At 41.7% G+C, this 15863-nt stretch overlaps 1 protein-coding gene across 1 annotated transcript in view; it reads left to right on the top strand.

The window, feature by feature from the left end:
- The window catches only part of MAGI2 (membrane associated guanylate kinase, WW and PDZ domain containing 2), a 1339714-nt gene that overhangs the window by 1175763 nt on the left and 148088 nt on the right, over positions 1-15863 (top strand). Inside the window, exons 14-15 of the mRNA XM_033862934.2 lie at positions 3986-4077; positions 10747-10939. Coding sequence (XP_033718825.2) covers positions 3986-4077; positions 10747-10939 — 285 coding nt within the window. The remainder of the gene's footprint in view (positions 1-3985; positions 4078-10746; positions 10940-15863) is intronic.

Below are 15863 nucleotides of genomic sequence, written 5' to 3'. Positions count from 1 at the left end.
TGTGCCAAATTAATCCATAAAAATGCCATTCTTTGCATTTTTGAAGCTTGAATCCATTCACAAAATTAATCAGTTGTGTTCAGTCACCCATCCTTTTTCCTGAAGCGGTGCACAGAACCGTGTCTTTCAAAAGCTAGACCAAGGGTACGTATAGCATGTGAAGTCTTCCTGGCGTCTTAGTACAAAATAAGAATCAGCTTTTGAAATTCTGCTTTTCTTTATTATGACGGAGGTTACCCTGCCACCTGGATGTAGCTTTTTCAATATTATTGAGAGCCCAGGATTAATCAGGACTTGTAAATTCCATTTCTGTAGCTTGCCACCGTGGTCATGGGAAGTCCCATCTGGGACGAGGATCTTAAGATGCATTATTTCATAATTCCTGAGGATCCTAGGACCCAGCTTCTAAGGAACAAGCAACACTGGCCATGGCTAACCATTGAACACCAACGTCCAAAGAGTTTTCTGACTCTCTTAGTCCATTTCTTCACAATGGCTGCCTCATCTTGAGTTGCACCAAGAAATGCCTGAGAGCACCCCTCACAGTTCTGCGAAAAGGAAAAAGAAGAAGAAAAAGAAAAAAAGAGCACAGATACAGACTGAACACAAAGACAGAAGAAAAAAAAAAGGGATGTTGGTAGGGGCATGATTGAGTGACATCCAGAGTGACTCAGGTCCCACTAGGTGTCCCCCAGACCCCTTCATCTAACAGCCTGCCAGGTGCATGGTTTGCAAACCAACTGGAGAGAGGGGTGAGGATTGTTAAATTCTATAACAGTGGGGTGAAGAGTTGCCCTTGAATTTCTTTGCTTTAAGTCCTTGCATTGACAGGGGAAGAGATAAAGCATGATAACAATCATTTTAAGTATGTCATCAGACCAGAAGAGCAGCTAAAGGAGAGTATCAGAAACATTGTAATCTTTCAAGAGAGCTAACAAAGCAGGAAGGGAGAAAAGTAATGTTTCCAGCTATGTGCATATAGTGTTAGTTATTTTCTAAAGCCAGACTCATATGGATGGGCGAAGGGAGGGAGAAACAAAGGAAAAATTCTCTTTCTGAAAGCTCTTATTTTCCTTAAGCAATAACAAAAAAAAAGAAAAAGAAAAAAATAAACTGCCTTAAGGCACAGTCCATCATTCAAACTTTTTTTTCCAGTTGGCTATTTCTCTTAAGTTTCCACGCCCTGCAGCCTCTGAGTCTGTGTTCAGAATTAACAAAGAAATAAAAAGTAAATTACATCTGCAGGCACACTTCTCTAACGGGTCTCTTTTTGCCTCTCTACGGGCACATGTGCCATGAAGCTGGCCGTCTTGGCCTGGAAGAACGGAGGGTGAAGATGACGTGGTTGGCATATATCACCCTATATTTGAAATCAGAGTGGTCAGAGCAGTAGTCAGGGGATCGGAATGTCACCAAAATGCACACAAAGAATGGGGGGGGGGGATATATTCCCTGCTTACATCTTAAGAGTTCTTCAGAGTTAAATAAAATTAACTAGCAAACATAGATCTATATTTTTCTCCTAAATATAAAGGAGTCCTGAGTCATTCATTAAGGAAAAGCTTTCCAATTCTCCCCAGAATCACAGCATCCTCTGACACAACAGCTCCCTTGTACCTTGGCACATCTCAAAAATGCCATTACTGGGATTGTTATGATTTCAGCATTTCCTCGGGGGAAAGTTTTCCTTAGCAAATAAAATGGATCACACGGTAAAGTCCTTGTAGAGCTCCTCATGCAATATGGATTGGTGCTGAAGCCACTGGAGGAACAATTTCTCACTTACCATACTCAGCAGCAATGCGAAAATGAGACTATCTACAAGTAAATGGAAGGTTCTGGTTAAACATACGCTAGCTGTATCATTTTGAATGTCGAAAGTATATCGTGCTCTCTTTGTGATTTTTACGTATATATGGTCTCGAGTCCTCTAAGCTTAAAGGAACCTAGAGAAGAGATTGATGGGAGCAGCCATATAACCAAGTTTTAGAGGTTTGAACGGCGACTGGGTATTATCTGTCGCCCTCCCCTCTCCCCTCGCCTTTCTGCCTGTGTTGGGAGAAATACAGGTACCTGCCATGACTCTGTAGGGCTGCTCCACTTGCCTCCAGAGTCCTGAAGGTTTAGCACACACCCCAATATGTGATTTCATATATAATGTTGTAGACCTCGGAATAAACTGAGTTCAAAAGTCAGTTGAGACTTGTAGAGTGTAGGGCAAAGTTTTCATTCTCCTTTTACCACTCAACTCTAACAAAGTGTTTAAGAGGAACTGAATTTTTCTAAGTTGTCGTACCTTTAAAATATGAATGATTATACAATTCATAAAGGATGACTAATGGATGTGGAAATCCAGTTGGTTATTCTTCGAGTTTTATATTCGTCACTGAATGGGAAAGACTTTGGTTATACATGCATCTGGTCCTAAAAGGGCACGAAAGTCATAGAGTCTTGGACGATGTGACTTGGACATATATACATATGTACTTATATGGCTGATTCAGCTTTTTTTTTTCCTTGAGAACACTAGACACACAATCAGCTTATGCCTACATTTCAGAAGTGAGTGACTTGCCTTTCACATATCACTGGAAATGCTTTGCTCAGGTTGGAGGGCACAAAGGCAAGCCCTGCTCTGTTGTGCTCTGTTTACTGCATCACTTCAGCAGCTCCACTTACTGTAGAGTCTGGAAAAGATTTGCGTGGCCATCACTTATTGAGTGTCTCTCTCAACTATGGCTATTACTGTATACCCAGATGGCTCAGACATAAGCTTCCTGTCTCATGAGGATTCTCCTCTGAAATCCCATCCCAATTTCCAAAACCATCCTGCTTAAGCAAGGAGAATTTAACTTAATACTTGCATCTATCAGTTCTAATACCTCCTTTAAACCATTAAGGCCCAAAGATCACTAAATACTTCTTAAGCAAAGGATGGCATTAATAAGCATTCCCCAAAGTTGCTAATCATTGATTAACATCCTAACAGTGGCCTTGAAAGTATACACAGCCCCGTCATGATTGAGATATTTGCCCCTGGGGAAGGTTCAAAGGGCCAGGGGCTGGGGGTAAGGTTAAATCATATTTAAATCATATTCTCTTTAAAAAGTTAAAATATTTCTTATGGTTTTAGTTTATTCTAGGGTTGGAAAAAAAAATGACAAGAGTTTCCCAGCTTATTTTTAAGTACATTTCTGTTCTTTCAGCTAACTACAGAAAAATATCCCTTGTCTAGTTTATTTTGAATATGTTTACAGAGTCAGTAGTGAATCCACTAGTGGCTTCCACATTTTAAAATGTTCGGGGGATAAGAGTTCACTTAGACCCAGGCAAATTTCTGTCCCTGAGTTATGAAAAACCTAAAGGAGTTTGTCAGAAAATCAAAACTTCACCCAAACCTCAATAGAGAAAAGTTCAGATTTTCTATTTTCTAACTTTAACAATTTTAAAAGAGACACCTTCTATGAGGTGTAAGTTTACATCCCCCTCCCCTACACACACTAAATGGGACACATCAAGTCATAAACAGCTACTAGTAAATTACTAAGTAGTCCTTTACCAGGTATTTCCAGGGCGTTGCCATCTGTTCTCTCATACTTCTAAAACAATTGTTCTAGTCAGAGTAACATCGCCAAAGTGACAGCCAATCTTCTTGAGGGCCATCTCAATCCTTTCAGGAAGATGAAGAATTACGGAGGCATTGATTTTTCTTTTCGCTCAGAAAATGTGTGTGCTCTTTCTGCCTATGGCAATACGCTAGTAATGCCCTTGGCTGGTCAGTGCTAGTCCAGAGACTACCTAATTTTGGAATACCTACTTTTTTGTTACCATATATTTTTTTCTTATCCTCTGTGCTTTTCACCGACTCTAACGGCACTCTCATTGATCACACCCACAAAATTAATCCATCTCATCGGCGTGTTCAGTCCCTCGCGGGTTGGGGGGAGGCAGGACTCATCACTCAGTGGGGTCTCCTCTATGCCAGGTCCGGATTACAAGGAGCTGGATGTTCACCTTCGCAGGATGCAGTCTGGATTTGGCTTCAGAATCCTCGGGGGAGATGAGCCTGGACAGCCTGTGAGTTGATTCTCTTTATTTCCACACTTTGGGTTATATTGTGTGTGTATGGGTGAAGGGAAAAATCATTCAGTATCCTATACAAAAAGAAATCTTTTAGGACTCACGTAAAAGTTTTTTGAGGCTTGCTTTATTTGTTTTTTTCTTGGTATTTAAGTTTTCAAAACATGCCAGTGTTTCCATATCATCATAAATCAATGCACATTTCATGAAGAGAGGGACATTACTCTTTCTTCAAATGGATTGGATTCCTCTTCAATATTTCAATGAGTTACTTGTATTGGACCCCTAGTCTCTCTGGGCAGCAGCTCACAGATAAACATGCAGTATGACAGAAGATACATGCGAGGAGATGACTTGCAACAGCAGAATGGTGTATGGTTTCAATCACAACTACTGGGGAGAGAAAACACGGGGATAAACAGAAGTAAAATCAAGTTCAATGCTGCAGAATCTCACCAGGTTTGAATTAGGGGATTACCATGAGAGGATGTTCAGGAAGTCAACTTCAGTTGGCACAATATTGGGAATTTGTGAAGGGCTCTGGAGAAATTACATATATGATACAGCAGAGTGACTGCATAAAATAACAATATTCATTAATACACACAAAAAAAACACAGCAAAGCGAGACTTGTGAGCATGTATTAAAATAACAGCCATAAAACACTCCTTGTAAAAGACGTGTCGTAAGTGGGACCCAGTGTGACTATGTCAGGTTCATAAAAGGTTCATAAGTGGTCCCTAAGCACTGAAATACGGTCAGGTCCCTTCTCATACATAAATACAAGTAAAAGATTAAACTGTAAAATAAACGTAAGGGGAAACAACGAAGTTCCAGTGCTTCCCGTAATGCTTACTTCAATACAGTCTTTGAGATACACAGTCCTTACTTTGCTGGACTCCCGCCACCTCCGTAGGCTCATGCTTTGTCTGCTTTGTGGGTAAACTAGCACCACATTCGTAGCACCGTCTTCTCTTCGCCCGTCTCCCCCTCTTCAGAGATAGAAGGGACTGCATCTCCCACTCTTCAGAGATAGAAGGGATTGCATGACTGAGTTATAGGAAAGGCATAGTGTCAGCTGACTCCAGGAGGGAATGGTCTAGCTGATCTTGGCCTGGCACAGAAACTAGAGAATTGTTACCCAAATGGAATATATATCGCTGAGAATGAAGCTCAGGTGTTTGAGTGCAGCCGGTGGTTACTGCCAGCCTCAGGACAGCTTTCTGCCGGGTCGGTACACAGATTCCCAGGTTCCCAGCCCTTCTGAACATTGGCTTTACACTCCTGAGTCCTTTCTCCCCTCCGGTGGGCAGGCATTCAGTATTTATGATAAACCTCTTCAGATTACGTTTTGCTGGTTATCCTCATTGTGTTTAGGTTTACTCTGGTTTATTCTTTGAATTGAATGATTTAAGACACGCTCAGGCTGCACATTACAATTCTGACAGTGAAACCATAAAGCAGAAGCCTAAATCTCCCTGAAGCATTCAAAGCCAGAATATAGTGTCTTGAAGACCAGAATGTTGCACCTCAGAAAGATTATATCAGGAAGGGTAAGTCTACTGTAAATATCTCCCATATGCCTTTCCTTCCTGCTTTCCTCCACTGTAAGTCCAGAGATAATATACAAACAAAATGCACTAGCCTCAGTTAATTGCTGATGTGCTACAAAGGGAGAGGCGCCTGACGTGACTGGGTCCTCACCCGCAGGAGGTCTCGTAAATTATATCAAATGGGTTTCTGCCTTCATATAGACAAAATGGTATTGACATCTCAGGGTGCGCATTAAACACGACAGCACGGCATTTGGCTAATAATGAACAGCAGGACTCCAGCTCAAATAAGCATATGGGCATTTTTTCCTGCAAGAGGAAATAATTTTCACAGTTAACTAACAATAGAAATAGAAAGAAATGAGAAATTGCTACAAAGCAATGATAATGGGATTTCCAGCTGTGAGCTGCAAAGACATGGGAAGGCATTAAGATGGAAAGGCTTGGAAAACACTGCAGTGGAGAAAGGCCTGTGTGGAGAAAAACTGTTCATGGAAAGAGAGAGGCGATGATAGACAGGGACCTTGGCATGCGAGTCCGGTGCGAACTTGTGGAAGAGTTTCAGAAGGCTAGGGCTGGAAATCTGCTTGCCACCTTGTCAAGTCACCCTGGGCTGTAATTATTGCAGATCAGACCTGCTGGGTTTAGACTGACATTAGGTAGTGTGGGAAAGAATTAAAGGACTTAAAAGGACTGAAAAGGTGGTTTTGCTTTTGTTTGTTGCTTAGTTTTGGTTCTCTGTTTTGTGTTAGTTTTTTCCCCTGGCTTACGGGGATATCAGCCACTTGAATGTGAATTGCTGTTATTTCATATCAAATACATCATTTTGTTCTGTGCCTTCATAGCCTTTAAGATAAAGTGAAGTTGTGGAGTTTTTGATTCTTTTTTTTTTTTTTTTTAACAAAAGATAGTTGGAAAGATAAGGCCAGGTCACTTGTTTGGGGGGGTGTCTGTGTGGAGGGGTCTTCCTTGATCTGTTTTGCCACCAAGCTGCTCCTTCAGGGCCAAAGCAAGAGAGGCAGGATAAGGAACTCCTCCAAGGGCAATGAGAAAGCTGCGGAGCAGGTCCTCAGAGGTTGAAGGACCCAGTGAGGTGAGAGGGATGTGATGAGTAGAGCGAGGCCAGTGTTGGCTGGGAAGGCTCACTGGCCAGTATAGCCAGGGGTCAGCAAGATCAGAAGGAAAGTATAGCCTGATGGGTCAGGGAGCCCAGGCCATGCACTCAGCAGACCTGGAAAGTGATCAGTACGATGGGGCAGGAGGCTCAAGCCAGGCACCCGAGGGAAAGTCCCTCAGTGGACTTGGAACGTGACCAGTGAGACCATAGCTTCTGGGTCCACTGGGCCAAGTGAGAATACTCAGAACCTTGCTACTCAAATCGCGTTAGATCTACAGACCAGAAGCACCCAACACCTCCTGGGAGCTTGTTAAACATGCAGAATCTCAGGTTAAACCCCAGGCCTGTAGAATCAGACTCTCGGGGTAGATGCAGAATTCTGTTTTAACAGGCTCACGGTGTGATTCACGTGCACCCTAAAGTCTGAGAACTACTCATTTAAAGGATCAGATATCCTGAAGTGTGTTTTCGAGAGCTTAGATGAACATTAAGAATGTATATATGGAAGTCAATGTGAGTTGACTTAACAGTTAACAGTGCAAGAGTTAACAGTGCAAGAAGGAATCATAGATTATCCTATCCAGATAGGAAATAAACTACTCAAATGTGTCAAGTGTACAAAGCATATTCAAATTAAAGGAAAAAAAAAAGTTGTGGGTTATTTTCTTTCCTGAATAGAGAGGCACATAGAGCTAGCTCTGTGTCAGCAGTGAAATGCAGGGCACAAAGGTGTAAACTGGCCAAAGGCTAAGGAACAACAGCAGCGTGAGAGGCAGAAGCAGTGACAGCTCACGTGGTCAGCCTCTTCCCAGCGGCAGTTCCTGAAGGAAGGAGCAAGTGTAACTCATATATGTAGCTCATGGACGAGCCGCTCTCATGCCTGCTCCAGTTCCCCACGCTGAGCTCAGTTCAAGTTTCTTTCATAACTATGACAACCTTTCTCTGAAAAAGGTAGAGGGTGGATTATACAATGTGATTATACAATAATATATATATTGTTAATAATTTTACAATACTGTATAATAAGCTGTATTGAAGTATTATATTGAATACACTATTTAGAAATAAATATGTAAGATTTGATAGAACAAAGTAAAGTTTGAAGATGAAAGCTTCAAGTTTAAAAAAAACGTATCCAGTGAACTTCAATCTTTGCTCAAATGTCAGCTTCTCGTTGAGGCCTGATCTAACCTGCCCTAACTCCACCTCAGCCGCATAGCTGACACCCGCCCATCATCCTACTTTGCTCTGCTTTTTTCATAGTACGTGCCTGCTAGCATACAACATAATTTTTACATTTATTACTGTCTGACCACTAGAATGGCTCTATAGAACAGGGATTTTGTTTTGTTTTGGTTTTTTTGTGGTACACGGGCCTCTCACTGTTGTGGCCTCTCCCTTTGCAGAGCACAGGCTCCGGATGCGCAGGCCCAGCGGCCGTGGCTCACGGGCCTAGCTGCTCTGCGGCATGTGGGATCTTCCCAGACCGGGGCACGAACCCATGTCCCCTGCATCAGCAGGCAGACTCTCAACCACTGCACCACCAGGGAAGCCCCCAAGGGATTTTTGTTTATTGTTCACTGATGGATTCCTTGCACCTAGAAGTGTCCCTGGACTCAATGAATATTTGCTGGTTAAATGAATTAATTAGCGAGGAGAGTACTTCATATCACAGCAATAAAACAGAAAAATAGATGTTTTACTGTGGTTCTCCTTTTAATGGATGATATTAAACTAGTAACACAGAAGATAACTTCAAGAGTATATCTTTGCTGTTTTCCTACAGCAGGAGAGGAATGAGAATTTTCCTATGTGAAATTTTGTTTTTACTATTTTTGTAGAGTGCCCAATTGCAATGGTAGCTCTCTTAGTTGTAACATGTTTTTTTAATTCCTTTTCATCAGTTAGAATCAAAGTGTTCAAAGTGTTCTAAGCTATAGAATCAGAACTATAGCTTAATGTTGGTAATTAAGCTAAGAATTTCTCTAGCCATTTTTTCTCTGTTACTAGCTATAAACTCTCCCACTGAGGCATACAGGAAATCTAAAGGTTGAAGCATTTTCTTTGGGCTAACCCAGCTAAATGCAGCTTTTCATGGGGCAGTGGAGGAACATAAACATTCATTTTAACTGGCTTTTGCACAAAGCACTTAATAAATCTTTGAAGTGCTCCATAGCGGGTTGAGTCTTTTGAAGAATAGATTGGAATATCTTTAGAAAGAAACTCATAAATTCAGGTTGACAGGACAATAAGGGAAAATGGAAAATATCAGAAGCATGCCCGACTGCTGGATTACAGCATATGGGCACAGCCATTTGCTGTGGCCCAGCAGTCCAAGGCTGGCAATGTGTTTCCTGTGAGAGCAATAATGAATCCGTCATCAGAGCACCAATATTCAACAAGGAAGCAAATCTATTCTCTACTCTCCACTCCCCACCCTCCCCCAAGAATAGGGAAAAAACTGCCGTGTGGTAGGGAATTTTCGTTCCTCTGGATAAAGAGAGCTATTCAGTGGACCAAGGCTATGAAGTCCTCAGGAAAAAAGAGAAAACCCTCCAGACCATAATTCTGCATATACCTGAGGAGGTCTGGGCATCCAGATCTGTGTTGACAGGCCACACTGAGCAGTGTGACCAAGTAAGAAGGAATCGTCTGCTGCCAAACCTGCTGACACACAAGGCTGCAGGTCGTGATGGAGCAGCTCTGCAAATTAACTGGAATCCACAGATCTGAGGTTTGAAAGAAATCAGTGCCTGAAAGAAATCAATCCGTGAGCAAGGGATCATTTTATAGACTTAAAATACAACCTAGAATATAGCCTCTGTAATATTATCAGACTAATGGTAACCACTGCCTTTAGATGCTGTGAGGCTAAGCCACTTGGCAAAAGAAAAACTATCCTTTTGAACTCTGTTGTCCATGAGTTGGAAAAATTGTAGATTAAATAGCAAAACTAAAATATTGAGTGCTGTTGCCTTTCCTCTGAGAAAGAAAAAAAGCCTTGCTAATGGACACTAATTTGAGTGTTTCTAATGGGAAGTAGGAAACCTTACATCGTTATGCCTTGTGTCACAGTCCCTGGTTCAGAGATTTATAACAATATGCACATTTCCCAGATGTGTACCTCCAAATTTCCTGGTATGGTGGCCGCCTAAACAGCAGAAGCATTGCAGGGGACAGGCAGAACTGGGGACATCCTTTGTGCAGAGGAAGTGCTCTAAGAAAGTATTCAAAGAAATGGAGCAAACATCTGGAGGAGATTTGACTGTTCTTAAAGTAGGTCAACTGTCCAGGGAAGGCCAGCCGTGAGTTCTGCTTTGTTTTGTTTTATCCTTAACTCCAGCTTTTGAAAGCAAAGCAAAAATTAAAAGATAAAAAACACTTTGAACCTTCATCTGAATTTAATAATATACAGCAGGTAGTTTCCCCTGACATTTTTCAAGCACTCACTACGTGCCCTGAGCAAAGTTAAATGCTTCCCATGCACTATTTCTTTCGCTTCTCCCAACAACTCCATGAAGTAGGTCCTGTTATTTTATTTCCCCATTTTTGCAGGTGAAGAAACCGAGGCTTGCGGAGATTGAAAAGCCTTGCCCACGGCACACAAATAAAGAAGTGGAGCTAGGATTCCATCCCCAGTTTGTTGCAATTCAGAGCCCATGTACGGTGGCCAATGACATCAGGTTATTTGGGTTTAAGGGTGATAGCTTATGAACCAGTTAGCGAGTGTCCTCCAGACTTCATGGCCATCAGGAGCAAGTCCAAAACATTTATTTCTCTGAGAAGAGTTAGCAACCTGGAAGAGTTAGGAGGGCATCCTTTCAGCCTCGCATTTTTCATTTTTCAAGTACATGTTCAGATTTGGGGCAGAGGGTGTGAACAGGGAATAAAATCTTCTACTGAGTTACTTGGTAGGTAAGTAGATAGATGGAAGAAAGGAAGGAAGGAAGGAGGTTTGAAACATAAACATGCTTTTCTTCTCACTGCTTGTCTAGATTTTGATTGGAGCTGTCATTGCCATGGGATCAGCCGACAGAGACGGCCGCCTACACCCGGGAGATGAGCTCGTCTATGTGGATGGGATTCCAGTGGCTGGCAAGACCCACCGCTATGTCATCGACCTTATGCACCATGCAGCCCGCAACGGGCAGGTCAACCTCACTGTGAGAAGAAAGGTGCTATGTGGAGGTATGTAACTCGAACCAGCAGCAAGAGTTGCGGGTTAGGTGGTGAGATGCTTTTGTGAGTCAGGGTCAGGACACTGGAGACAACATTTTAAATCAGTTTCTATATTACATGAGGGAAAAGACCAACCTCGCTATGCCAGATGTAACTATGATGTTGAAAGTGCAGATTTTCACCCCGCTAGTACATTTCTAAGCCATCTTTGAGGCTGACATTTTCCATGGAGTCATTAAAAATTTCTAGCAAAGCCTGCGGCTAATTTAAGATATGCATGCTCTTTGCTTTTTGGTAGATGCTAGGTATAAGAAGAACATTATAATAGTGAAAAATATAGCTTTTGAAAATGTTCCTCATTGTGTTTACAAGCCAAGAAACACAGCATTTTGATACCATAAAAAGGCAACTAGGATGGAAAATTAACTTCCTTTATAGAGCCTGATAAATGGTAACAATGAAATGATTACTCTGATTTAGAAAAATACAGCTATATGTCACTCTGAGAAAGCACAATTCATATAACTCCAAAGTTATGAAACAGAGAAATTAGAAGTAATTATTCCCTTTACAACCTTTACAGCTTCATACAAGAATCCACCAAAGAAATACTTTTAAAAGTCAGCCCTCTTAGTCATATGATTCAATTTAGCTCTCTTTACCATCTCTCAACCCCCCCAAAAAAGATTTCTGTTTATAAGGCATATGTCCATTACAAGCATTATACTGTTTTTTATCCTCTGAGCTCTCAGTGATATTGGGAATATTGTCCCAAACCGCCTGTGCTTTCTTTGCCCTGTGAATTACAGGAGCGACGGTGCCAAAGATGTTCCGTCGTCACCTGCCCCGGTGGCCTGCTGGCCTCTCTACTCAGCCCTGGACTGCTCCTCATATACAGTGATCAATACTAGAATTAGGAGGGACCTTAGAAAGAGCAACGTGAACTCCCTTGTGTTACAGATGACAAACTGAGGCCCAGAGTTTCAGTGGATGTCCTGGTGGTCTGCAGTGAGTCAGTGATCATGCAGAGACCCATCTCCCCAGCCAGTGCTTCTTTCTTTACCACCAACCCCCTGTCCAGTGGATTCAAAGCCATTAGACCAACCTTTAGCAAATGTCACTCCCTAACATAAGGCGTCTTCCATATGTGCTAGTGTCGTAACACATTTGAATTTTTAAAAAAAGGGCCACCAGCTAATCACAGCTGTGAATCACTCGAGAGGATGAGGTTTATTAGTCGAACTAAAAATCCTTTTCTAGTCAAGTCGTGTAGAAACTAGATTTTGAGCAGGACCTATCACTTAAGGGTAAGTCAGAAGAATTACGAGCCCTCGCCTGTAGAGACCTGCTATCGATCTCGTATGATGGAGGTTTTGCTAAGAGGTGCCATTGTCTTCAGGAATTCATGGACCACTTGACCCAGTGAAGTAAAACACCTTGAATTATGCCTTAACCTTGGGCGAGATGCCCCGAGGAAGACAGGGTTTGCTCAGTTAACATTTAACTGTCTCTCACACTCCAAAGTGATTTTTAATAAAAAGTTTGCGGTGGTATTTGTTCTGTAACCCAAAGATAAGTTTAAAAATACTGATTTACAAGGAAATACACTGCAAAGTGTGAAAACTAATGCACCAACATGATTTCATGCTCCCCTTGCCACCAGCTGATGATCGTAAATTAAATTTTGTTCTGATCAACCCAGGCTAGTGGAGTGTAGACCAAATGCCTCAAAAACGTATTCTTGCCATTTGTGGATCATGTAACTTCTGTGAAGATGCTCTTTGCTGCCGTTCTTACCAACTTTACTCATTTAGGCTTCCAAGTGCATTTAGTTTTTGAAAATGTTCTGCTGCAGACTGCTCATTCACACCAGGAGAGTTTCCAAGTTAGTTCAGCCCACTCTTCCTTGAAAGCTTCATGAGTATTGAAAACGATTAAGTTCAGCAAAGGATACTTTGATAGTAAAGTCAATGCCTAGAAATAGGGTGGAGCAGATCTTTTAAACGGGCCTAGGAAGACAGCCTTTCTTCATAGCTGCCATTTCTCCAACAGTGAGAAGAGATAGCTACAAATGGATATGACAGTGGATAGGCCATTTTCAGGGTTCTCGTTATCATCATTATTATGGTTTCTGAAGCAAATGCGGTGGGAGGTCCAAGCCTGGCTTATGATGAGACGGTTCAAAGCTGAGGGGAAATGAGTAATCAGACTGTGAAGAGACAGAAGATGAACAAGGAGACAGGCAGTGTCACCACCTTCTTGCACAAAGGAGTAATATAATGGAAAAAGAGGTGGGCAGCCTTATGCTTGCCTCCGCTCGTACAAATGTCCTGCCTCACCTCAGAAGACACTGGGCACTGGTTTCCTAGTTGATGCTGAAGAGAAGAAGAAGAAAAAAAAGCATTAATTATGAGAGATACAGACTGGTTAGTTACACTGGGCAAAAATTAAAATAAAAACCTGCTCCAAATGTTAACATACCAAAAAAAGTGTACGCACTGAAGATAGAAAGGCAGAATTTTCAATTAGGCAATAGCAAACTAGATCCTCAAAAGTGAGAAATGGTGGTTAAAAACGTAAAGGATAAAGGATGAAAACATCCAGTAATGGATCCAATTTTGTTTACCAGATAATTTTAGCACAGATCGTGCACCTTAAACTAGTTTTGAGAGGTGCCTTATCCGTGCTACCAGCTCCGATATTTAGTTATTCAAAGTGGCTTTAATTGTTACACTGAAAGTGTAAATATTTACATGTTTAATAATTCAACTTTGAGACTTTCAACGTAGTGACACGTTATTTTGAATACATACGATTCGTCTGAGAGAAGAGTGTCTCTGAGGAATTCCCGAAAGTGTAAATCTAGAATTGATGTGAAAGAAAGTTTTATGACTTAATCAAAACACGTTAGAGTCCATCTTAAAGCTATCAGCATCTTTTTTTCCTAACACCTAAGGCAAAGTCTAATTCTTGGCCTGATACTGAGAAAGGGAAGGTTTTCTTGGCAGCTGGGTGAAAAGTTTAGCCAGCGTTCAGGATGCTAGTGAATTGCCTGCTCCTGGTTACTATACTTTCTGTCAATTCTAAATACAATCCCTTACTCTTTGTCTATGAGCATGTCACCCATTTAAATAATGTGTCTGCCTTGATGAGCATAAGGCAGGAGTGCAGAAACTCACATGCCTTCAGGAAGGCCAGCCCCTAACATGGACAGGACCCCCGCCTGCCAGGCACCACAGGGGTGCACTGTGCCCGTGGACACTCCAGTGCACGTGTCCAAGATCTACCACACACATACCCCGGTGCCTCAGCCGTGCTTCAAGACAAGATTTGCACGTCCTTCCAGGGGACAGTCCTGTGAAGAGAGGCCCAGGCACAACCTGGAAGCAGGCAAGGTCTGTTTGGTTACATAGAGCCCTGGTACCCAGTCTGTGATCTTGAAGGGAAACAAGGGCTCCAGCCGAACAAGTCCCTTTGGCCCTGTGTGCTCTTCACTCCACGGGTAAATGAGTAAATCAGGAATTTGCAAGAGACGCTGGGGAGTAGCTGAGACTTGCACATTGTGGACTCAGTCAAGGGAGCAGGAATTGCCCAACTCTAGTTGATTATTACCAAATATTTCAAGAGAAACTAGAAATCCAGCTTTCTGTAAAATCACCCTATTTAAAAACATTGGCAATTAATTTTAACAGTTATTAAACAAAGTCTAGACCGGCATTGGGCAGGAATAATAAATGGGTCTGCAGACCAGGAGCAGCTCCTGGCCAGCAGTTGACTGTTCTAGTCAAAACCATCTCACCTGGAGGACATTATCAATGACTCCTGCCTTCCCAAATGGAGACCCTCTCCCAGTCAGCACAGTGATGATTTCCAGTATGACTGGTGAGGACAAAACAGAAGCTAAAACCTAAAAGTTAATTATTGGACTTGAATAGATATTAAGTGACTGAATTCTGTACACCCGTTTGCATGTGAGCCAGAGGATGAGTCAGGGATGCTGGGAGTTAGTGTGTTTAAAAAAAAAAAAGAAGAAGAAGAAAAAAATTGCACGTGGTATTTAGTCACTTCCTGACATTTTACTAGATTATTCTAAAACAACATTTTTCATCCCCTATACCAGGAAGTGTTGTTGGAGAGAAGACAGCCTCATTTGGATCTAGAGCCAGCCAAGTAGAAAAATGAGGTGGAATCAGTTATATCCCTCGAAGTCAATCATTGGAAGTCTTCTTAACTCCCTGGTTTTAAATGTGCTCATGGTGTTAAAGATAAAGAACTTTGTTCTAGAGGTTGAAAGAGACATGCAGAAGCAATAGAAAAGTATTCTGTTAATGTATTTGACTCCTGCACTCACCCAGGGACACTCACATTGACTTAGGCAATGACTTTCTTTCTTTCTCCCTTTGGAACCTGCGGCAGAGCCACTCCGAGCCACTTTCTGCAAAGACAGATAATTTTTCTTTGTTGCTGCTTTACTGACAACCGCAGCTCTCAACCCCCTAAAATATGACAGCCAGAAAATGAGATCTCTCTTGTCACTGCCTATGACATTTAGTTACTGATTTGGTCCAATAACTCAGGGAGATTTTCAGTTTAATGTTGCAGCATAATAATTGTTTCTTTTTCTTCTTCCTGACTATCTCCAGTCACTTTATTTCCAACTTATACAAGGACTGATAAAGGATATGTGCTTCACCAAGACAATAACAGCTTGTCTTTGGATGATGTTTTCTAGTGGAGAGGGTTCATTTTACAGGTAGTTTGAAATTCTGGTGGAAAAGAGGGAAAAGCTTTGACATTGACATTTTGCTCTTTTATCACCTCAGTACATTTCTTACATATGAAAACACCCATTTATTTTCTTTTATTAAAACCTGATTGATTAAATATTACAGAAACATTCAAATATATCAAACAGTAATAAGCAGTGGCCTGG

Source organism: Tursiops truncatus, chromosome 9 (assembly GCF_011762595.2).
Source record: "Tursiops truncatus isolate mTurTru1 chromosome 9, mTurTru1.mat.Y, whole genome shotgun sequence".
Taxonomy (NCBI): Eukaryota; Metazoa; Chordata; class Mammalia; order Artiodactyla; family Delphinidae; genus Tursiops; species Tursiops truncatus.
The sequence above is the reverse complement of the archived record's forward strand: the minus strand, read 5'-3'. Positions and strand labels throughout refer to the sequence as shown.